A 23,794-nucleotide genomic window follows, 5' to 3' on the forward strand; every position below is an offset into this window, starting at 1 on the left:
CTGCCTGCTGCTGCCGTCCTGGCCCGGGCCCAGGCCGGTTGGGGCAGGCAGCGGGATCCACAGGCAGGGATGAGTCAGGCAGGGGAAGCGCAGGGGCCGTGGGAGCTGCTGGGGCTGGGACAGGGCTGGGGGGGCCGGGGGGGCAGCCTGCCTGCCTGGGGACATGTCCGCCAGCCGGGCAGGGACGGGGGGGCACCCCATGGCATGGCCCCTGCTGATGGGGGTGCCCACTGGGCATGAGGGATGTGGGGGACACAGGAGATGCAGTGGACATGGGGACGCAGGGGACACGGGGGACATGGGGGACACGGGATGTGGGGGACACAGGGGATGCAGGGGACATGGGGACGCAGGGGACACGGGATGTGGAGGACAGAAGATACAGGGGATGCAGGGGACACGGGGGATGCAGGGGACATGGGGACGCAGGGGACACAGGAGATGCGGGGGACAGGGCTGTGCAGTGGAGCTGCCTGCTGCACAGGGGGCACAGGGGACATGGGGGACGCAGGGGACAAGGAGGATGAAGGGAATGAGGGGACCAGGGTGATGTGGTGTGGCTGCCTGCTGGACATGGGGTGGGGGGAATATGGGGGATGCAGGGGGTTGGGGGGGACCCAGGTGATCCCAGGAACATGGGGGATGTGTGAGACGCAGCGGACATGGGGACACGGGGACAGAGCCGTGGGGCAGAGCTGCTGCCAGAGGGGTTCGGGCAGGCAGGAGAGGTGGCTTGGCTGGGGACAGCCCTGTCCCCCCCCGGGCCAGCACTCTCTCCCACTGCTGCTGGGCTGGATCCTGGTGTCATGCCTGCTCTGCCATGTCCAGCTCCTTCCCTGGCCAGGAGCCCGGTGGGACCAGGATGCGGGGGCTGGGGGGGGGCTGTTCCCGTCCCCAGAAGGGGAGCGGGGCTGGGAGCATCCTGAGCCCAGCGGGGTGAGTCAGCGGGAGGGGCTGCACATCTGGAGTTCATTGTTCCACAGCTGGACTGGGGCATGGGGCGAGGGGGTAACGGGGCCAGCCTGGCATGTAGGCCCCCCCAGCACAGCCCGGTTGCAGAGTGTCCCTGCCAGGTGGGGGGCAGCCGGTGACCCCCCGTGGCTGCAGGTGCCAGGGGTCCTGCCCACGGTGCTGCCTCGCCACCCGACCCACTGCCTGCTGCCGTCCCTGTGGGTTCCCCCGCAGCCCCCCAGGTAGGTGTCAGGGGATGCCGCCACATGTCAAGGGGCAGCTCGGGGCGGGACGGTCCCCATGGCGTCCCCCGTGTCCCCTGCTGGACCCCCCCCTGTGCCGCAGAGACCCCGCAACACGGCTGAACGGTGTGGGGCAGCCATGGATCGTCCCCGGGTGCCAGAGCCCAGCGGAGCAGCCGGGGGGTGACCAGCCCCTGGTGCCGGGTTCCCCCAACCCACAGGGCGACGGCAGGTCCCCCCCATGGTGCAGCTCACCATCCCCGTGGGCAAACGGCAGGCAGGCGGCAGGCAGTGGGGGGCACAGCCGCTCCCGCGGCATTTCCACTTGCCGAGGGCACCCACTGAGAGGCACCGGGGCACACGTGGGCACAAGCCGGCACGGTGCCATGGGGTCCCAGCAGCACACATGCCCGTCTGGGGAGCACATGGCAGCGTGTGCCGAGTGCCGCACCCCCAGCTCCGACACCGGCTCCGTGGGCTCAGGGTGAGTGTCCAGTGCAGGGCTGGCATGCGGCACGGCGCCGACGTGTGCCAGCCCCAGCGTGACGTGATGCTGCGCCCGGGGACGGCGCGGGGCGGCGAGCGTCGGGATCCCCAGCGGGGGCAACGTGCCAGGCCCCGGCACACGTCTCAGCGCTGAGCCGCTCAGTCTGCTCCCCTGGGGAAGCTGCCGGGAAGCGCGAAGCCGCCGGCAGACGCGGAGGTAAGAACCGAGAGGGATGTGCCGGCAGCTCCCCACGCCAGAGTACAGAGGGGGTGCACCGGCCTTGCTGGAGGGTCCTGGCCGCACGCCCACCCCTCTGCGGGGCTGGGGGCAGCCCTGTGGGTGCCACGCCAGCCGCTGGCCTTGAACAAGGAGAGTTCCGCGCTGCCGGTGCCGAGTGCCGGACCTTTGTCCCCTGGCCCCAAGGGGCCCGTGGGGCTGAGCGCGGCACTGAAAGGGGCCCTTTGTCCGGGCTCCTGGCGAGGGGAGTTGCTCGCTGCTCCCGTGCCGGGACCGGCACATGATCGCGGCGAGGGCGGCTGTGCCAAGCACAGAGTCCTGCCCGTCTGCCGGAGCGACTGGCAGCCCTGGGCAGCGGCGCTGCCTTCCCGGTAATGCAGGCAGCGAGACCGGGCGAGGGGAGGCTAAGGCTGCCTGCCCCATCGGGGCACGCACTGGCTGCAGGCAGGCTGCAGGCAGGCACCCAGCTGCGGGCAGGCTGCAGGCAGGCACCCGGCCACGGACAGGCACCCAGCTGTGGGCAGGCACCCAGCTGCGGGCAGGCTGCAGGCAGGCTGCGTGTGGGGGGTGCCGTGGGGTGTGGGCCCCCGTGCTGGGGGGCTCACCGGGCAGCGTGTTTGCCTTGCAGAGGGGCCGGAGGAGGGGCCCGAAGCCGAGGCCAGCAGGGGTTGGAAGCCAGCGCGCACCGGCGGCACGCACCGCGGTAGGGACCCCGGGGCGCGCGCAGAGCTGGGAGGGGGACCCCGCCGTGAGCCACCCTGCTCCTGGTGCTGCCGGCTGCCGTGTTGCACTGCCCCAGTCTGGGGTCCCCGGGGGTCCCAGTACCCCACGGGGCCATCGTTGGTGCCGGCTGCGCTGGGGTCTGCAGTGTTACTCTGGCATGTGTCGGCCCCAATGCAGCGGTGCTGTGGGGCTGGGGTGGGTGCTGTGCTGCGGCTGGGCAGCTGGATGTGGCTGGGAGGCGCTGGGAGGCACCGGGAGGCACCGGGAGGCACCGAGAGGCACGAGGCCAACGTGCCGGTGTGATGGCACAGCAGGGAGAGCATCCACAGCCCAGCCTCCCCTGGCACCGAGGGACAGAGCTCGGCTACCCGTGGGGGTGGATGCCGTGGGGCGGCTGGCAGGCGTGGGCACAGTGCCGCGGGGCGCACGGGGGTGTGAGGCATTGTGCCGGCAGCGGGGCTGGTTGGGGCATGGCACCCGGCTGGACAAGACCCGGCACAGGAACAGGGCCGACCGGAGACCCCAGGGACCCTCCGGCACCCCCAGCGCCCTGCCAGCCCTGCCGCCTGCCGGCATTGCCACGCCGCAGGGTGGGTGCTGAGCCCCTGAGCAGTCCTAGTGCGCGGGTATGTCTGTGTTCGGCAGGTGTGCACGCGTGCCTGTGTGCACACATGTGTGTTGGTATGTGCGTGCGCACCGGTATTTGTGTCCCCGTGTGCCGACGTGCACCGTGCGTGCGTGCAGCCGGGCAGGTGTGGGCACATGCATATTCATGTGTGTCCATGCCCTCGTATGCCTGCTTTTGCATGTGTGCACACACGCAGCGGGGGGGGTTGCACGCACGCATTCGGGCGGATACGTGCGTGTGCTCTCGTGTACATGCATTCCCGTACATGTATGTGCACAGGGTAGGTGGGCATGCCGGTGGGCACGCGGGTGGGCACGCATGTGCAGGTTGGTGGGTGCGTGTGCCTGTACTCCCAGGCAGAGCCATTCACCGGTGCGGGCACAGGCACGTACCTTCAGGAGAGCGTGCATACCCGTGCGCATGGGCATCCACACCCGCGGGTGCCTCCGTCCCACGGCACCGGTGCCGCAGAGCTGCCAGGCACCGTGGCGGCTGCCAACCTGCGGGGCTGAGGCCGGCAGCCAGCACCGTTGCCGGTTCCCGGCACCGTCTCTGGTTCCCGGCAGGCGTACCGACTGCCAAGGGGCTTGCCAGCTCCCAGGGGCTCACCGGCTGCCAGGGGCTGGCCGGCCCCTCCTGCAGCGCCGGCGGCTGGAGCCAAGCTCCATCCCCGCTGCCGGAGCCGCTCTGGCCTGCCCAGCCCTGCTGGCGGTTGCAGCTGGAGGAGAGGCAGCGGAAGAGAAGCAGGCAGGCAGGCAGGGTGTGGGCAGCTGGGCCGGGGCCCGTGCCGGTGAGTGGGTGCAGAGGCCGTGCGGTGGGCGAGCCGGAGGATCCTGGCGTCATCCCTCTGCCGTGGCGGCTCACGTGGTCTCTGGATGCGGCAGCCAGCAGCAGCCTGTGCTACTGCTGAGGCCGGCAGCTGGCAAACGTGCTGCCTGCACACCTGCCTGGGCCGCGGCACCCTCCTGCCGCACTGGAGTCCTGCCTGCGGCGTGCCCGCGGCTAGGCTGGGCAGGGCTGGGGCAGCCAGGACTGGGGGGGGGATGGAGCTGGTACCCCCGCTGCACCCATGCCCTGGGCTGGCATCGCCATCCGGCATCGCCGTCCGTGGGTCCCTCGGGCTGGTGGGGCCTCCCTGCGGTGCCACCCGCTGGGCAGGGTGTCCCCAGCCTCCCGGTGACGCTCAGCGGAGCAGCGCCGGTGCCGTGGTGGCGTAAACAAGCTGGGAGCTGAGGGCGGCTGCGCCGGGCCAGGAGGAACTGGGTCATGTGAAGGGTGGCTGATGCCGCACCACGCTGCGCCGGCCACCGTGGCACTGGAAGCGGGCGCGGGCACCCAGGTGCGGCGGGTAGGGCACGTTGCCTGACCTGGCGGCAATCGCGGTGCGTGGGTAACGGGGCGCTGGCAGGTGGAGGGGCTGCAGGGGGCAGGGGGGTGCAGAGGGTGCCGGTGGTGCCCGGGCTTGCAGAGGGTGGCACCGGTGCCGCAGTAACGGGCACGAGGCTCAGCATATCCCCGGCACCGGCGAGGCCAGGACCTCCTGCCGCCAGTGGCCCTGGCACGAGGTAGCTCCCGGGTGTCCGGTGTGGCCCAGGGCCCCTGTCATGAGGCCGCTGCTGCGCTCTGCCCGTGCCCTGCAGCTCCCGGTGACGCCCATGCCTGGCACTGAGCGGCGGCACTTGGCCACACCGGGGGGTCTTGGCCAGGGCGTGCGGGTGGGTGCTGCCCAGGCAGGAAAGGGGCCACGTGCTGCCCCTGCCTGCCCCTGCCTGCCCCTGCCAGGTCTGGCCGGTGAGGGCAGGCGGGGCTGGTGTGGGTGCCCACCACGGGGTGGGGGTGGGAAAGGGGGGGAATGGGGGTGCAGTGGTCAGCATTAACCCTTCCCACGCTGGGTGCAGTCGGTGCAGGGGGTGGTCAGCATTAACCCTTCCCACGCTGGGTGCAGCGGGTGCAGCGGGTGCAGTGGTCAGCATTAACCCTTCCCACGCTGGGTGCAGTCGGTGCAGCTGGGGTGCAGCGGTCAGCATTAACCCTTCCCACGCTGGGTGCAGCGGGTGCAGCGGGTGCAGCGGTCAGCATTAACCCTTCCCACGCTGGGTGCAGTCGGTGCAGGGGGTGCAGCGCTCGTGGTTAACCCTTCCCACGCTGCCTGCACCGCTGAGCGTTAACACTCCCGCTGGGGTGCAGCGGCCCCGTGGGCGGGTGCGGGTGGGGAGGTGAGATAGGCGCCCCCCGACCGCCCCCCCCCGCCCCGCTCCGCCCCGCCCCGCCCCGCCCGCCGGGCCCTGCCGCGCCGCTGCGGGAGCGGGAGCCGGTGCCGGTGCCGGTGCGGGTGCAGCCCCCGCCGCTGCCCGCAGCCCCCCCGGTCATGCCCGCCCGGCTCTCCCCGGCGGACAGCGCGGCGCTCGGTGAGTCCCGGCGGCGGCGGGGACGCGGTGCCGGTGCCGCTCGGCGGACCCGCAGCGTGGGGCTGGGGGCTGCGGGGTGGGGAGTGTGGGTGTCTGTGCTGCAGGATCCGTGGGGTGCAGGGCGGGGGGGGGGACACGTCTGTGGGGTGTACGGGGGAGGGGGCTGCGCTGCAGGAGCCGGGGGGGCTGTGCCGCAAGAGCATACAGCCTGGGGTGCGGGGGGGGGGGCTGCGCTGCAGGAACCGCGGGGGCTGGGGGTACGGGGGGGTCTGTGGAGTGAGAGCGTGGGGCTGGGGGGGGGGCTGTGCAGCACGGGGGGGTGCATGGGGCAGGGAGCTGTGCTGGGGGGGGGTGCATTTGGTGCTGTTCCTGGCTTGAGGGGTCACGTCCTGGGGGTGGGGGGACCTCAGGCCGGGGGTGCCCGGGGGTCACCTGGGGGTCTGCAGCATGTCAGGCCCGGGGTGCGGGTGGGCCGGGGGCCGCGGGGCACGCGTGGGCGATGCCGCCGGCGCGTCAGGCTTGGCACAGGCACGTGCCGTGCCGCCTGCCCCCCGCTCGCCCCACACACGCGTGGGCCCACCCCCCCGCTCGCCCTACACACCTGACCCCGTGCTCGGGTGCTTGGCTGGGGGGGGCCGGGAGCCTCCGGGCCGGCCGTGGCCCCGTGGGACCTGGCTGGGCTGCGGTGGGGGGCCAGGGTGGCTTCGCTCCCGGTGCCGGCAGCTGCAGCCGGTGGCTTGTGGGCCGGGTGTGGGGGCACCTTCCGGAAGGGTTTTGGCTAAAATGGCCCAACCGTTGGAGGCTGGGAGAAAATACTCCTGCCGCCGCCACCCGCTGCTGACGCTGTTGCGCCGGGGTGCCGCGGGGCTGCCGTGTGTCGGCACGAGGCCCCGGGAGAGCCGGGGCCGGTGAATCTGCCGTGTTCGCAGCTTCTGCAAATGGCGTCTCAGCAGCAGCAAACACCCCGGGGGGGCTCGGCTGGGCCCTGGCCCCCCACGACCCTGGGGCCGGCTGTCCCGGTGGCTCGGCCTCGCTGCTCGGTGCTTTCCTGCACCGAGTGGTGCGGGGTCTGGTGGGAAAAAAATAGCTTGAGCGGGTGTAACCGCGGGCGGCTCGTGGCGGAGGTGGGATGGCGGAGGCATCCGCACTGCTGCCGGCTCTGACGTGCGGTTTCGCTTGGCAACCTCCGTCACGCTCCCCCAGGAGAGCTCCCGGTGCGGGGCTGGGGCCGGCACCGCAGGGTCGCCGGCTCGGCTGGGCCCTGGCAGTCTCTTCCTGCCACAGAGCCCAACCGGCCGGCACGCCTGCGGCACCTCGCCCCGTCTCCAGTGCCCCGGGTGCTGGCATGGCCTCATCCCTTGCAGCTCCGGTCTGGCCAGTCTGCCCGTGCCGCCAGCCCCAAGCCATGGGGACGGGCTGTCGGGGTGTCACTGGTGGGGTGTCCCCACAGGCGAGTGCCCGGTGCCTCGTGGCTGTTCCCGGTGTGGGACCAGTACTCCAGCTCCTCATCTGCCCCAGCTGGGGCTGCGGCTCCATCCTTGGCTCATCCTCCTCCCTGCTCACCCCCCGCTCTGGGCATCGCCATGGCTCGTTGCCCATCCTGCTGCTGCCCCTTTGCCATGGCAGTCCCTTGGGGACCGTGGCCTCGGCAGCACCGACCGGCGCGGCTTGGTGCACCACCACCGGCTCAGACCTCGTTTCCGCACGGCGTCGTGTGCACGAGGTCTCAGCCGGGCACTGTCCCACGAGGCTTGCGGTGCCTCCTGGTGCCCCTTGGTTCTACCGCAGGGCTGGGTGCGGTGTAGGTGCCACAGGTGCTGCCGGCTGCGGTGGGAACAGGTGTGAGCGGGACGGTTGAGGCGTGCCTGAAGGCTGGCGCTGGGCGTGGCGGTGCCAGTGCCAGGGCAGGGGCTGGGTGCTGGTGAGTGGAGCCGCGGGTGCTGGGGTGTCCCTGACATTGTCCCTCTGCCGCAGGAGCCGATGTCGGTGGGGTGCCGGGAGCCAGTGGGGATGGCGGAGGAGAGCTCGAGCGGCAGCAGCGGCTCCCCCGGCCCCGGGGACACGCTGCCCTGGAACCTGGCCAAGCACCAGCGCTCCAAGCGCACCAAAGCAGCCGCCGGCAATGGGACGGTCCTGGACCCCGCCGAGAGGGCCGTCATCAGGATCGCAGGTAGGGCTGGCGGCGGGCACTGTGCCAGGGGTCTCGTGTCCCTGAGGGCGGCAGCTCGGGATGTGGCGAGGAGGGGGTCCCTGTGAGCTGTTGTGGTGGGCTCTGCTCCGGCAGCCCCCGCTGCCGCCCAGCTGCCAGGGGGAACCCGGGGATCCCTGGGGACGTGGAGACCGTGCGCCGTCATGTCTGTGCCTGGCTGCGGGACAGAGCGTTTGGCCGAGGGGGTGCTGGGGGGCCCATGGGGCACGTGTGCTGGGGGGGCCTGGGGCTGTCCCAGGGCAGGACGGTGATGCCGGGGAGGGGCAGATGCCGAGGAGCCCTCTCCGGTGTGTGCCCATGGCCCCAGGCAGCCCTCGCAGGGGGAGGGGAGGGGCAGGAGGAGCCCCCCCGGGACCAGGGGGGTCCCAGGGCAGAGCTGGGGAGGGACTGGAGTGGCCAGCACTGAGGCCGGTGGCCTGGCTGTGCTGGAGGCATCCAGAGGGCTGCGGGGCAGCTGTGGGGTGATGCCGTGGGGTGTCTGGGGGGACCAGTGCCATGGGGGCACAAGTGTGACTGGGAGCCCTGTGCTGGGCTGGGGAACCCATGGGTGACACCACGGCTGGGAGCTGTGCCGGGGTTGGGACGGTGGTGCCGCCGTGGGGGATACTTTGCCATGCCGTGTCATGTCGTGCTGCAGATGCCTGTCGACAGTGGGCACCCACGGTGTCCCCACGCAAGGCCAGTGTCAGGGCAGGATATGGCTCGGTGGTCGGGTGGGTGCGGGTCTGGCTATGCCGTGCTGGGGTGGGGGTCTGGTTGCAGAGGCGTGTGGGGCTGGGGTCTCTCATGGCTCCTGTGGGCCCCAGTCAGTGCCATGGGGGTGGCCAAAGGACCCCTGGCGTCTCCGCTGGCACCGAGGCCGCATGCTGGGGGGTCCTCATCCACCAAGGGGTTGTGTCCCTTTGGGGGACACCAAGGCTGGGTCCCCTGGGGGCAGCAGGGCTGGGGACAAGGCTGAGCTGTCCCTTGTGCTCTGCAGCAGAGGTGGGTGCCATCAGAGGGTCCCTGGGGTGTCCTCGTGTGACCATGTCTCTGCAGCTCTGGGACATGTCCCCAGGGTGTCCCTGTGTGTCTGTGTCTCTGCAGCACTCAGGACACATCCTCAGGGTGTCCCCACGTGGCTGTGTCCCCAGGGTGTCCCCACAGAACCCAGGACACGTTCTCAGGGTGTCCCCATGGCTGTGTCCCTGGGCACCCAGCACACATCCTCAGGGTGTCCCCGCATGGCTGTGTCCCTGGGGTGTCCCCAAAGCACCCAGGACACGTTCCCAGGGTGTCCCCATGTGGTCGTGTCCCGGGGATGTCCCCGCATGGCTGTGTCCCTACATGGTTGTGTCCCTGGGGTGTCCCCACAGCACCCAGCACACGTTCCCAGGGTGACGCCACATGGCCCTGTCCCCGGGGTGTCCCCGTGGCACCCAGAATATCTCCCTGGGGTGTCCCTGTGTGGCCGTGTCCCCGGGGTGTCCTCGCAGCACCCAGGACACATGCTGTGCCAGGCTGTCCCCAGGGCTGTGCAGTGACAGTGGTGGCCGTCAGAGGGCCCCCAGGGCCATGGCTGTCCCGGGGGGCCACAGTGGCCCCAGCAGCTGGGGGGGCCATGGTGGGGTGCCCACCCAGCATCCCCCTGTCCGGAGGGGGCAGACCCATGTGACCCCTCAATGGCACAGCTCTGCTGCTGCTGGGGGGTCCCACGGGGACTGGGGCCGTGGGGACCCCCCCAGGGATCCCCTGGGGACACCCCAGGGACAGCGGTCTGCGGTGCAGCCCCCAGCTGGTGATGGGGTCCCTGGGAGCCCTGGGGTGATGGGATCCCCCCAGTCCATCTTGATGGGTGTCCCCACTGGTGAAGGGGTCCCTGCTGTCCCATCCTGGTGTGTCCCTGGGGTCCCACCTCCCACTGGGGCACAAGGCTGGGCTGAGGGTCTGTGGGTCTCTGCTCAGGGACGTTGGGGGTCCAGAGGGTCCCGGAGCTGGGGGACAGCATCCTGTGGGGCACATTGGGATGGCGTGGGAGCGGTGGTGGCATCTGGCACAGCCTGACCCAGTGACACTGCGGTGCTGAGTCACAGGGTGGGGCGCCTGCGGTGGGGGGCCGGCTGAGCCAGCGTGGGGCCATGGGTACGTGTGGGGCAAGGGGGGTTGCGTGTGGGGGGCAACAGCGTGGGGGGTGTGGGGCAGGGCAGGGCGGTGCTGCCAGCACGACCCGGTGCGTGTGGGGTGGCGGTGTGTGCGTGCACACACATGTGCACACGCGTGTGCAAGGGCAGCTGTGCCTCTGCTCCCGGAGCCCAGCTATCCCTGACATGGGAGGGGTGTCCCCAGCATGTGCTGCGGGTGCCAGCGCCCGGTGAGGGTGCGGGGCAGCCATGTGCCGGCTGGGCCACGTGCCGGCTGGCTGGGGGCCGTGTCACCCCCTTGTGCCACGCTGTGGGGTGGGGGTTGAGCCCGGCTGCCAGCGCTGCCCTTGGACCCACTATCCTTGCAAGGGCTGAGCACCTGGCGTGTCCCCATGGGGCGCCCAGTATGTCCCTGTACAGCACCCAGAGTGTCCCCATACAGCAGCCGGTGTGTCCCCATGGGGTGCCCAGTATGGCCCCATACAGCAGCCAGTGTGTCCCCATGGGGGTGCCCAGTATGTCCCCGTACAGCACCTGGCATGTCCGCATGGGGCACCTAGTGTGTCCCCATACAGCACTCACTGTGTTCCCATCGGGTGCCCAGTATGTCCCCATATGGCACCCAGTGTGGCCCCATACAGCAGCCAGTGTTACCCCATGGGGGTGCCCAGTATGTCCCCGTACAGCACCTGGTGTGTCCACATGGGGCACCCAGCGTGTCCCCGTGGAGTACCCAGCCTGTCCTTATATAGAAGCAGCCAGCGTGTCCCCATGGGGTGCCCAGTATGTCCCCATACAGCACTCAGCACATATCCATGGGGTGCCTGGTGTGCTGTGGACAGCACCCAGCATGTCCCCATACAGGACCCAGTGTGTCCCCATGAGGTGCCTGGTATGTCCCCGTATGGCACCCAGTGTGGCCCCATACAGCAGCCAGTGTGTCCCCATGGGGCGCTCAGTATGTCCCCATGGGGTGCCCAGTGTGGCCCATACAGTGGCCAGCATGTCCCCATGGGGTGCCCAGTATGTCCCTGCGTGACACCCAGTGTGTCCTCATGGGGCGCTCAGCCTGTCCCCATGGGGTGCCCAGCGTGTCCCCATACAGCATCCAGCCTGTCCCCATGGGGTGCCCAGTATGTCCCTGTATAGCGTCCAGCATGTGCCCATACAGCACCCAGCCTGTCCCCATGGGGCGCTCAGTATGTCCCCATGGGGTACCCAGTGTGGCCCCATACAGTGGCCAGCATGTCCCCATGGGGTGCCCAGTATGTCCCTGCGTGACACCCAGTGTGGCCCCATACAGCATCCAGCCTGTCCCCATGGGGTGCCCAGCATGTCCCTGTATAGCGTCCAGCATGTGCCCATACAGCACCCAGCCTGTCCCCATGGGGTACCCAGTGTGGCCCCATACAGCACTCAGCCTGTCCCCATGGGGTGCCCAGCGTGTCCCCATACAGCATCCAGCCTGTCCCCATGGGGTGCCCAGTATGTCCCTGTATAGCGTCCAGCATGTGCCCATACAGCACCCAGCCTGTCCCCATGGGGTGCCTGGTATGTCCCCATGGGGCGCTCAGTATGTCCCCATGGGGTGCCCAGTGTGGCCCATACAGTGGCCAGCATGTCCCCATGGGGTGCCCAGTATGTCCCTGCGTGACACCCAGTGTGGCCCCATACAGCATCCAGCCTGTCCCCATGGGGTGCCCAGCGTGTCCCTGTATAGCGTCCAGCATGTGCCCATACAGCACCCAGCCTGTCCCCATGGGGTACCCAGTGTGGCCCCATACAGTGGCCAGCATGTCCCCATGGGGTGCCCAGTATGTCCCTGCGTGACACCCAGTGTGGCCCCATACAGCACCCAGCCTGTCCCCATGGGGTGCCCAGTATGTCCCTGCGTGACACCCAGTGTGGCCCCATACAGCACCCAGCCTGTCCCCATGGGGTGCCCAGTATGTCCCTGCGTGACACCCAGTGTGGCCCCATACAGCACCCAGCTTGTCCCCATGGGGCGCTCAGTATGTCCCCATGGGGTGCCCAGTGTGGCCCCATACATCATCCAGCCTGTCCCCATGGGGTGCCCAGTATGTCCCTGCGTGACACCCAGTGTGGCCCCATACAGCACCCAGCTTGTCCCCATGGGGCGCTCAGTATGTCCCCATGGGGTGCCCAGTGTGGCCCCATACAGTGGCCAGCATGTCCCCATGGGGTGCCCAGTATGTCCCTGTATAGCATCCAGCCTGTCCCCATACAGCACCCAGCCTGTCCCCATGGGGCGCCCAGTGTCCCCCCACTGTGCAGCTCCCAGCACCCCCCCTGCAGTGCCCAGCACCCCGGGCTATTTCTGTGCCAGGCTGGGCTCCCGGCAGCCCCGGCTGCGATTGGGTTTCCCAGGGGCTTTGGGCCTCTATATTTAGGGCTGACGAAGCTCCATCCCGCTGGGACCGGTGTCACCCGGTCCCGGTTTGCCCAGGGCCACCCGCGGTGTCCCCCGGCTGTGCCGTGCTGTGGGGCAGGGCTGGGGGTCAGCCCCACGGCTGGGACGGGACCCCGGTGGGGGGATACCTCTCCAGCTGGAGTGGGGTGGTGGGGGGCTGCGGGGGGGCCGCAGCGGTGACCCGCTGGTGCCCGTTGGGACGGTGGCAGCTGAGGCTGGTTTCGGAGAAGGAGCTTTAAAAATACCCCTTGTTCTCATGGTGCCGGCAGCCGGGGGGGGCGGATGGCCCCGTGACGTCCCCATCGTCCCCACTGGCAGGAGAGCCATGTCTGCCAGGGAGGGGACGCGCTGCATCTCCCCGGGGGGAGCCGGGGCTGGATCCGGGGGTCTCTGCGTGGGGCTGAGCACCTGCTGGAGGAGGGGGTCACCCCGTCTGGCCCCCAGAGCGAGGGTGGGGAGGGGGCAGTGGGTGGGCATGGCAGGGTGGCAGCCGGGGGGGTCCCATGCTGGCTGGGGGTTGTATCCGGCACCCCCAACCCCATCCCTTGTCACCCACGCCCCCAGCCCCACACTGTCCCTTGTCACCTGCCCCCCCCCATCCCATCCCATCCCATCCCTCACCTCCTGCCCCCCGCCTCACCATGCTCCTTGGGGCACACGTGGGTACCCCATGGCTGGGGCTGGCGGTTCCCCCCTGGGGTGCTCTGGGGCCACGGGCAGTGCCTTGTCCCCAGCACCGTTTGCCCTGTCCTGGGGGGGAGCAGGATGCTCCTGCCTGCCCTGTGGCCCCGTGGGGTACCGTGGCCTGTGGGGTGGCCATGGCCCGTGGGGTACTGTGGCCCGTGGGATGCTGTGGCCTGTGGGGTGTCCGTGCCCCATGGGGCGGCTGTGCCCCATGGGGATGCTGTGCCCTGTGAGGTGCTGCAGTCTGTGGGGCGGCCACATCCCATGGGGGTGCCATGCCCCATAGGGCGGCTGTGGCCCATGGGGTGCCACGTCCGGCGTTCCCGGCGGGTGTCGGGGCGGCGTCCGGCTGTTCCTTTAAGGGTTGGGCGGGCTGGAATGTCCCGCCGTGTCCCGTGTCCGTGTCCGAGCCGGACTGGGCTGTGCAGGGCTGCGCAGTGGCCGGACACGCCGGCCGCCGGACACACCGGCAGCCCCCAGCCCTCGCTCACCGCCGCCACCGCCACCCCTGCCCGCCATGGCCACCTACAACCTGGGGTGCCTGCCCCCCAACCCCGAGGAGCAGGACTTCATCCAAGCCTACGAGGACGTGCGGGAGCGATACAAAGGTACCGAACCCCCGGACCCTGCCCCACATGGGGGTCCGGGTTGGGGGGGGACGGGACCGGGGTGGGGGGAAGGCAGCCGGCCTGGGGGGGCCACCCGGGGAAAGCTCAGCGGCTCATTCCCATAATAGGGCACGTCAGGCGCTGTCGAGGCCCCTGCCAGCACCCGGCTCAGCCCTGCCGGCACCCGCGGGGCGCTGCCGGGAGCCAGGTCCCAGCACTGGGGATCAGGGACCCTGCTGGGTGCCCCCCCCTCAGGGGCTGCCCCCAGCCGCTGACCCCCTCCCCCCCCCCCCAGCGTGTTGGTGCCTGTGCCGGACTCTCGGCATGGACAGGCAGGGGTCTATGCCCATGGCACCCCTGGGCTGGCCGGAGGCTACCAGTGGGGTCTGTGGCACTCAGGGCAGTGTGCCGGGGTCGGGGGTGGCAGAGGATGCTGCTTGGGGGGCTGGGGAGGGTGGCAGGGAGGGGGCAATGGGGGGGTCTGCATCTGGGGGTGAGCATGGCCAGGGCAGGAGCCGGCACCCTGGGGTGCCCGGCAGCCCGGGAGGGGCACAGGGGACAGGGCACAAGCGCTGGTGCTCGGCGGTGGCATCGGTAGCATTGGCATCTCGGGGCACGGGTGGCGGTGCTCGGTGACGGTATCGGTGGCATTGGCATCTCAGCAGCTGTGCGGTTGCCCCGGTCTCTGGCAGTGCCCCTTGGGGTGGCGGGGCCGGCACGTGGCTGGGGGGGGCCCGGGGTGGCTCCGCGTGGGGCCGGCAGCCTCCCACATCCATGCCCTTACAAGGGGAGCGAGAGCTGCCTGCGCTCTGCCTGCGCCCTGCCTGCCCCTGCCCCTGCGTGGCTGGTGCTGCCTGGGGGTGCTGGGGGGCATTCAGCATCCCGGCTGGAGGACCTGCCCCAGGCACGGGGAACCTCTCACCCTCGTGGGGCTTCCCCAGGGGGTCCATGGGTGAGACCCCCCAACCCACTCTCCCACACAGCTGGTCGTTGGGAGTGGCTGGTGCCACCAGCGCCAGAGGCCCGGGGCTGAGCCCGCCATGCCACAAACAGCCACGTTGAGGGTGGCAGGGGCAGGTGAGCTCTGGTTTGGTGCCACAGTGCTGTGGATGGGTGCGTATGTGCGCGTGTGCGCCATTGCGGGCTGGCCCTGGCCCCAGTGCCGGGTGGTCCCTGCTGCTCCCGCCACGGTGTCCTGGTGCGTGAGGGTGGGTGCGTTGGCCTTGCCAGGGTGGGACCCCCACCGCCGGGCAGGACAGGCAGTGGGAGCGGGTGCCCGCTCGCCTGCAGCCCCCCGTGCTGGGCTGTGCCGCTGCAGGTTGGTGCCGTGGCCTTGACCGGGCTGTCCTCTGGCTGAGGAGCCGTCGTGTGCTCGGTGCTGCCGGCGGGTGCCGGAAGGAGCTTGGCCCATCCGAGCCTGGCAGAGCCTCATGAAGGGCCTGGTGCTGCTGCCAGGTATGGCGCACGGTTTGGGGAGCGGGCATCCCTCAGCAGGGCCAGGGCACCGCGGGGTGGCTCAGCCGGTGGATGCTGAGCACGTGCCGGGGGCTTGTGGGGGGTCAGCAAGTTTGGTGCCATGGGCCCTGCAGGGCAGGTTTGGGTGCCTGGCTGTGGCACGGCCGGGGCCGGTTGTGCCCAACCCGGTGCAGCTGCTGGCACCAGGTTTGGGCAAGTTGAAATGCAGAGGAAGGTCTGGCCTGGCTGCGCCAGGGTCTGCGGAGGAGCCGGTGGGAAGGGAACACACAGGGGTCTCCGGCAGCAGTGCCGCAGTCATGGTCCCGGCAGCCCATGGGTGACCACAGGCTTGTGGTTTGCCAGGAGGGGACGGGCAATGCTGGGGCTGAGCCGGGTAAGCTGGGAAGCATCAACCCAGCCTCGGGGCTCTGCAAAACGCGGTGACGCCACCGCGGAGAGGAGACGGTTGGCAGGGAGCCCATCGCAGCAGCAGCCGGTACCTGTTGGCCTGGGCCAATGCCACTGGCACGTGCCATCCCTGAGTCTCTGGAGCCCTGCGGGATCTAGTGCCAAGGCCCAGCAACAGGGGCTTTGCCAGGGGCAGTGCCGGGGGGCGCAGTCTGCGCCGGCAGCACAGGGCACCGACGTCCTGCCGCAGCGGGGGCTGGCAGCAGCCGGGCGAGGGATGGTCTGCCATGCATTGGTGGCAGGATGGACCCCGGGCAAGCGGGGGTCTTAGCTGCTGCGGTGAACGGGTTGCAGCGGGTGGTCGTGCTGCACCAGCATCTGCCCGGTGCTGGGCAGGAGCAGGCGGCGGCCATTGCCAGGAGAGCTGCACCGCGGGATCCCCGGCCTCCATCCATGGGGCGGGCAGTGTGGGGCAGGGGGCTGGCAGAGCCGGCAGCGGCCCTGGCAGCAGGGCGGGGTGCCGGGGTAGCCGGGGGTGCCGGGTGCCGGTGTCCCTGGGCGAGGCGGGCGGCAGCCGGCTGTCACGGTGGGCTGGCGAGCGTTTGCCGGGCCGCCTCGTGGCTTCCCGATTAGAGACGTTATCACTGCGCAATGCCGGGAGCGCGCCTGGCAGGAACCGAAACCTGGCCGGGGGCCAACGCCACCGCCACTGCTGCTGTCACGGCTGACAACCGGGCCTTTCCGGCTGGCCTCGGCATGGTGCTCCGGTGCCGGCTCCATCTGGCGTCTGTCGCCCATGTGGGGGGCAGCCAGACCCCTGAGACCCCCCAGCCCCACGGCCGTGTGGACGGCCCCGACAGGCAGCCGGTTGTGCCGGGGCAGAGCTGGGGGTCCCTCATGGCAGCGGTGGGGCTCGGGCCCAGGCTGGCCAGCGGCCGGGGCTGGCCGCAGTGCGGCGCAGGCGGCGGCAGTTCCCGGCAGGGCCCGGGGTTGGCGCGGCCACGCGGAGCCGCGAGGCCGAGGCTTGGCGCTACCGCCGGCCTCCAGGCCCGTGGCACCGTGCCGGGGGGCTGCTTGCCAGCCCCCCGCTGCCACCGGGCAGAGTAGCCGGGGCAGAGCCGTGGTGCTGGGGATGGCAGGAGGAGCAGGGTGGGGGTGGGGGCTGTGGGGGGGCCAAATGGGACCCCCGCTGCCAGCTCTTGGGGTGCCGGTGCTTGCCAAGGGGGGGGAGCAGGGCTGGGGGGTCCCACCAGAGGCAGCTGGTGCTTTTCCAAGGGCTGGGGGCTGGGGGGGGGGCAGTGCTGGCTGTGTCCCCCCAGGGAGGTTGGGGCAGCCACAGGCCCCTGGGCACAAGGGGGGATCTGCCCCCCCCCCCCCGGCTGCGACTGAGTTTGAATTGGGCTGGGGGGGGTATGCTGTGGGGGGGTATGCTGTGGCGGGGGGGGTGATGCTGCACCGTGGGGGATGCTGGGGGGGGATGCTGCAGGGGGACCTGGACCTGTGTCCGGGGGGGGACAGGCTGGCTCTCCCTGAGGACAGGCATCCCCTGTCCTGTGTCGTGTCCCCCCCCCCGCCCCAGAGGACAGACATCCCATCCCCATTAGTGCTGGCAGGGGGTGCGGGGGGGTCTGCTCTGTCTCTCCCCCCTTTGTCCCTTGTCCCGCTGGGCTGCCAGCGCAGGCAGAGTTGGCTCCTAGGCCTGATGCCATGGTGATGGGCCCTGCTGCCAGGGTTGTGCCGGGCCAGGATGGGCGACGGGGGGGGGCGCTGATGGGGGGGGCTGTGCTGTACTGGTTGGGGATGGGGGGATCTGTGCTGATGGCGGGGTCTGTGTTGTACTTGGTAGGGATGGGGGGGGTCATGCTGGTGGGGGGGCTGTGTTGTACTTGGTGGGAATGGGGGATCATGCTGATGGGGGGGTCTGTGCTGATGGGGGGCTGTGTTGTACTCGCTGGGGATGGGGGTGTCATGCTGGTGGGGGGGTCTGCTGCACTGGGTGGGAAGGGAGGTCTGTGCTGATGGGGAAGGTCTGTGCTGATGGGGGGACTGTGTTGTACTGGGTAGGGATGGGGGTGTCATGCTGGTGCGGGGGGTCTGCGCTGTACCGGGTGGGAATGGGGGGGTCTGTGCTGATGGGGGGGTCATGCTGGTGGGGGGGGTCTGTGCTGACGGAGGGGGCTGTGCAGCTGGAGGAGCCCGTACTGTACTGGGGGGGGTCTCTACCGTACTGGGGGGGGCTGTACGGGGGGGGCGAGGATGCGGGGCCGGTGCCCGGCAGGTGCGGATGGGGGGGTTGGGGGGAGGAGGTGGGCCGGCCCGGGGCGGGGGGGGGGGAGGCGGTCGCGGTGCCGCAGCGGCGGGTGGGCTGCGGCGGGGCGGGGCGGGGCGGGGCGGGGCCGGGCAGGGCCGGAGCTGCGGGAGCGGGCGGGAGCGGAGCGATCGGCCATGGAGGCGTCCCGCTCCATCCACCACGAGATCATCTCCCTCAAAGGTACCGGGGCGGGGGGGGACACGGCCGCCCCCGGGGCTTGGTCCTGCGCGGGGGGCAGCCCCGGGCTCGGGGCTCCGGCCGCATCCCGGGGGGGCTCCGGCCTCGCCCCTCTGTGCCCCTCTGGCAGCTGCCTGCAGCGCAGGCAGGAGGAGTGGGGGTCACCCATCCCACCGAGGGTCACCCGTCATCTCACCGGGCTGCCCCGGCATCACCTGATCCACGCCAGGCCCCACCGGGTTGGCGAGCCGTGCCGGGTTGGCGAGCCGTGCCGCAGAGCCGGGGCGCTGGGGCGTGAGTAACGGGCACCCGCCGATGCCGGTCACGGGGGCCGCTGGCCGCCACCGGCCGGCGTGTGACCGCAGCGAGCGGGCAGCCACCGCAGGGTCTGTTATCCCGGGCTGGGGCCGGCTGGCAGGGACCCCGGCGAGGGTCGGGGCGCAGCCAGGCAGGGGGCTCGCTCTGGGGTGGCCGGCAGCCGTGGCAGTGGCATGGCGGTGCTGTAGGCCCAGCTGGGGGGAGCCCAGGCTGTGCCCCCTCCTGCAGACTCCGGGCTGCCGGCGGGGCTGATTTATGGTGAGAACAGGCACGGCCGGAGGACCCCCGCTGGCCCCAGCCTCATTAATAACCCGGCCCTGGCCCAGGCCCATGGTGCCCCCCGGCCCCCCCGGCCCTGACCGCGGTGCCCTCCGCAAACAGCCGTGCCTTTGTTCATGCCTCGGCACGGGGAGCCCTCCGGTCCCGCCAGCGCCAGCCCTGATGGACCCCGGCACCGGCACTGGCACCGGGAGGGGAGCGACGGGCCCATGGCCAGGAGCTGCTGCCCGCAGGGCCCTGCCTCCACCGCTGCCCACCCGCCTGCCCGCCCACCCGCTTGCCTCGAGATTTGGGGGTCTGCAACCTGCCAGGCTGCACGGAGTCTTCGTGGGTCAGACCCCCCGGCCGTTTGTCAGAGCAGTGCGGGGCGCAGGGGGTGCAGCAGGGCTTGAGGGGGGGTAAGCCCAGCGCCGCGTGCCGGCAGCCGGTGTCCCCCTGGATGCTCGGTGTGCGATGTTGGGGCTTCACGGGCTGCGTGCCGGAGCTGGGAGGAGGAGGCGGTAAGGCAGAGGCGTGAGCTGTGGGGCCGGTACCGCTGAGCTGGTGCTCAGGGAGGGCAGAATGGTACCTGGTCCCCGGGGTGCACCCGATGCTCTCTGGGGTGCACCCGATGCTCCCCGGGCGGTGTGCGGTGGGTGCGGGGAGGGTGCTGGCACTGTGCCCGGCGTCCCTGGCGGATGGGCGGCGTGGGGGGGGGCGGCTGGACGCTGGAGCCAGCTCCACTGTCACATCGCGTTGGATCACTGCGGCGGGCGCTGACTCTGCATTTCCCTGTGGACGGCGTGGCCGTGACCCAGCTGCGGGGCCTGGGGGTGCGGTGGGGTGCAGGGTGCCATGTCCTGGGGGGGGCCACGCTTACGGGGAGATGCCCCAGCTGTGCCCCTGCGCCATCCCTGCACCCACCGACATGGGCACGGGGGCCCAGTGCTGCGGAGGGCTGGCTGGCGGCAGTGGGGTGGGGGGCCTGTGCTGGTGGCTGTGTGGGGCAGGAGACGGCTGTGTGGGGAGGGACACAGGTCCCCCCACTTGCAGGGAGCCAGGCCGCGGCTGCAGCGAGGCACGGAGAGCACCATGCTGGCTGCACCGGCCCTGCACCGCGGCCTCCGTGTCCCCCCCCCCGGCTGTCCTCCCCCCGAGGGGGGACCGGTTGGTGCAGGCACTGGGGGAACTGCGTCCCCACAGGCACTGTCTGCCTGTCTGTCTGTCTGTCTGTCCGTCTGTCTGTCTGTCCTGGGTGGGACAGCGTGTCCCCTGCCCCTCCCTGCCCTCTGGTTCCCCTCCCTCCCAGGCTGCAGGGTGGGGAGCAGGTCGGGGGTCTGGGGTGGCTCGGGGTGTCATCGCTCCTGTCACCAGCCCTGCCGGGGGGGGCACGGCTGGGCAGCACCAGCAGTGCTGCAGCCAGGGCTCCCGCGTCCCCCCCACCCCGGGGGGGCTGCAGCTGGGGGTGCACTGCCCTGCACGGGGGTCCCGGCAGGGAGCCCTGGGCTGGCATCGGTGAACTCGGGCCCTCCCCACATGCCAGGCCAGCCTCCCCTCATTGTTCCCCCCCCATCCTTCCCAACACTGCCGGGGTTGTTGGGGTGCCATGTGCCGGAGCACACCCCAGAGGTGTGGGTGCTGTGGGGCCATGGGGGGGGGATGTGCTCCGTGGGGCTGGGCATGCTGCGGGGGGGCTTGGGCACATGGCTGATGCTCTTCATGGGGGGAGTGGGTGCCATGCTCCTGCGCTGGGGGGGGGGGGTAGGTGCCCCGGTGCCCCCGCTGCTCCCGCTGCTCCCGCTGCTCCCGGCTCCTTGGCTCCTGCACTGGGCCATGGTGGGGGCCCTCGGGGGATGTGGATGGGGGCTCTGCTCCTCCTGCCCCCCGTCTCCCCCCAAGATCAGAGGAAGAGGGAAGTTGTGCAAGGCCCAGTGTGGGCCCCCCGCCCCGGCAATGCTGGCACAGCTTACATCACCCGTTCCCGTGGGTTTGGGGCACCCCACTGGCGTGAGCATGGCCAGGACTGTGCCAGGGTCTCTGCTCTCCACTGCCTTGCCGGTAAATCTCGGCGCACCCCAATTGCCGCCCCATTCCTGGTAGTGCCGTAAGTAGGGAAGGGGGTGCCAGGGACGGTGCTGGTGCTTCTGCAGCTGATGCTGTCCCCAAGGCCACGGTGTCCCCCAGCCCACCCCCCAGTCCCCCCACCACTGCCAGGGGGGTTCCTGCTGTGGTGGTCACAGCGTCCCCCTGCCAGGCTGCCCTGGCTCCACTGCACTGGGCTGGGGGGGGCATGGGACCCCTGGCTGGGGGGGGGGCAGGCATGGCAGCAGCTATGGCCCTCTCCTGTTTCGGGGCTGTGGGGCTGGGATCCCCCCGGGTGTGGGGGAGCCCCGGGCGTGGGGAAGCCCCCAGGCTCCCAGGGCACCCTGGGCTGTCCCAGTGTCCCTCTTGCTCTTGGCACCGGCGCTGGCACGTGACGGGAGGAGGAAATGATCCGGCTGCCCGCGGGCCGGCTGCTGGCACCCACCCGCCTTCTCTCCCACGGGACCTGGGTGCGCCCAGGGGTGGGGAGCTCCCGGTGCTGGGGGCCCTGGGTGCCGGGCCTCTCCTGATGGTGGTGCTTGGGGTCCCCAGCCGGCGTAGTGGGGGCTCTGCCGGGGGTCCCCGCGGTGCCGGTGTGTGGGCGGCAAGCGGTTGCCGGTGGGGTGCTGGGGACGGCCGCGGGTGGCAGCTGCCTCGTCCCCACATGCCATCTCTGTGGATGAGCGGCTGGGGGGGCTCGGCGGGGGGGGGGGCTCGGTGAAGCCGTGCCAACGCCGGGGCTGTCACCCCGGCTGCTGCAGGACAGCTGGGACGTGAGGATGGGTGCTCCCCCCGGGGGCTGCAGCCCCCCCGCCCTGCACAAACGGGCAGGAACGGAGCAAATATTGACGTTGGCAGGATGCGGCCGCTGGAGCCCTGCCTGCAGCCCTGCCTGTGGACCGGCGGTGCGGCTGGCTCCGCCGGACGGGATGCTGCCGGGGGGGCGAGGGGGCCACGTCCCCGGGCAGGTGGTGGCCGCCCCCGGTCCCCCCCCCTCCGGTCCTCCCCGTCCCCCCTCCCCGGGCTGAGGGGTGTGTCCCCCCGGACTGAGGGGGCTGTGTGTGTGTGTGTGTGTGTCCCGGTCTGAGGGGTGTCCCCCCCCCCCCACCGACGGCGGGGCGGGGCGGGACCCGCGGGGGTTCCCGGGCGGGAACCGGCCGGGTGGGTCGGGAGCGGGTCCGGCCGGGGCCCCCCCCGGGCGGCTGGCGGGGCCGGGGAGGGGCCGCTGAGTCAGGGCTGGGCCGAGCGGCGGGTGCTCCGGCCCCCCCCCTCTCCTCCCGAGTCGTGTCCCCCCCCGGCCCGGGGGTGGAGCTGCCGCCAGTCTGCCCGCCGCAGGCAGCCAGCGCCGCGCCGAGCCGTGCCGGGCCATACCGGGCTGGGCTGGGCTCTGCCGAGCCGTGCCAGACCATACCGAGCCGTGCGAGACCATACTGAGCCGGGCCGGGTCGTACCGAGCCGGGCTGGGCCATACTGAGCCGTGCCAGAACATAGCGAGCCGTGCCAGACCGTACCGGGCTGTGTCGAGCCATAACTGAGCCGAGCGCAGGCGTGCCGTGCCGCGTGCCGTGCCGAGCCGCGCCATGGTGGCCGGGATGCTGATGCCGCTGGAGCGGCTGCGCGCCATCCTGGAGCTGTTGTTCCGCGAAGGCGTGCTGGTGGCCGAGAAGGACCCCCGGCCGCGGCGTGCCCACCCGCAGCTGCCTGGCGTCCCCAACGTGGAGGTGCTTCGTGCCATGGCCTCCCTCCGCTCCCGCCGGCTGGTGCGAGAGACCTTTGCCTGGCGGCACTTCTACTGGTACCTGACGGATGAGGGCATCGCCTACCTGCGCCAGTACTTGCGCCTGCCGCCCGAGATTGTCCCGCTCTCCCTGCAGCGTACCCGCCGCCCCGCCGTCCCCGCTCGACGTTCCGCCGCTGACGCCGTCGACACCGCTACCGGTACCGGCAGGGCACGGCCCACCGGTGGCGACCGGCTCTACCGCAGGAAGGAGGAGGGCGAGCGGCACGTGGAGCCCATCGCCGCCGCCACTGCTGGGGGGGGAGTGTCCCAGCCACCCCCCCAGTCTGGCCCCATCCCAGGTATCAACCAGCACCTGTGGGAGGGGGCCCTGTGCCGGGACCCCCCGGGCTGGGCGGGAGGAGGGTCCGTCAGCCCTCGCCCCTGGGTGTCCCCTGGGGTGCTCTCGTGTGTGCGGGTGTGTGGGGGCACCTTAACCCTTCTGCTCCCGGGAGAGCTCTGCAGCCCCCATGAGCCTCGGGCACTGAACTGATGCCACGGCCCCCCCCTCCCCCCCCGCTGCCCTTCCTGCCTGGCCAAGGTCAGGGGTGGGGGTCAGCTGCAGCCCCTGTGCTGCCCGGGATGAGCCTGGGGAGGGGAGGTGCTGGGGGGGCCTTGGGAACTGCCATGCTGCTGTGCATCCATGGGGACCCCGTGGCTCGGCAGAGCCCCAGCTGTCCCATGGGGTGAGGGGGGGCCGGGCCCTGCTGGTACCCCTGCCTGTGGGCCGGGCATGGGGGGGCATGCAGTGCTAGGGCCTGGGTCATCCGGGGGGGGGCCGGCTGTGCCAGGGTGCAGCAGGGCAGCTCCACGGGATGCCCCAGGGGGGTTGGGCAGGTGGGCTGCTGGGGGTCTCGCTGCTGCCGGCCCCCCCCGGGCTCCCCATGGTGGGTGGGGGGCTGCATTGTGTAGGGGGGTCTGTGCTGTGGGGTGGCTGTGCCGTGGGGGGCTGCACTGTGGGGGGGTTCTGTGCTGTGGGATAGCTGTGCCGTGGGATGGCTGTGCCGGGGCGGGGGTGTGTGTGCCTTTGGGGAGGCTGCGCCCCCAGGTCCCCACTGTGCACAGGGTGGGTCCGGACGGATGGACAGACAGACAGCGGCAGCTGGGGTGGGCAGGGCTGTCGGTGGGGAGGGGGCTGCCTGCGGCCGGGGGCTGCGGGGGGGGGGGGGGCGTCCATCCCTCGCCCCCCAGTGACACGCGATCCCGACACACGATCGGCGGCAGCTGGATCCGGCGGGGGCTGCGGGGCGTCCGCCCCCCCGGGCGGGGCAGCTGCCGCC

The 23,794-nt window shown here is 71.4% G+C and overlaps 1 protein-coding gene across 12 annotated transcripts in view; it reads left to right on the top strand.

Annotated features, from left to right (window-relative positions):
- Positions 1 to 5,548: 5,548 nt before the first annotated feature.
- The window catches only part of PLEC (plectin), a 63,103-nt gene continuing 44,857 nt past the window's right edge, over positions 5,549 to 23,794 (top strand). For 4 of the 12 annotated variants that reach the window (XM_069780241.1, XM_069780242.1, XM_069780243.1 and 1 more), the window contains exons 1-2: positions 5,549 to 5,676; positions 7,651 to 7,846. In XM_069780241.1, the coding sequence (XP_069636342.1) occupies positions 7,657 to 7,846 (190 nt within the window). In that variant the 5' untranslated portion in view covers positions 5,549 to 5,676; positions 7,651 to 7,656. Of the gene's footprint in view, positions 5,677 to 7,650; positions 7,847 to 13,558; positions 13,729 to 18,001; positions 18,083 to 22,079; positions 22,817 to 23,794 lie in introns of those variants that run through there. The other 8 variants (XM_069780237.1, XM_069780239.1, XM_069780238.1 and 5 more) reach the window with 4 other exon arrangements.

This window comes from Haliaeetus albicilla, chromosome 3 (genome assembly GCF_947461875.1).
Source record: "Haliaeetus albicilla chromosome 3, bHalAlb1.1, whole genome shotgun sequence".
Lineage (NCBI taxonomy): Eukaryota > Metazoa > Chordata > Aves > Accipitriformes > Accipitridae > Haliaeetus > Haliaeetus albicilla.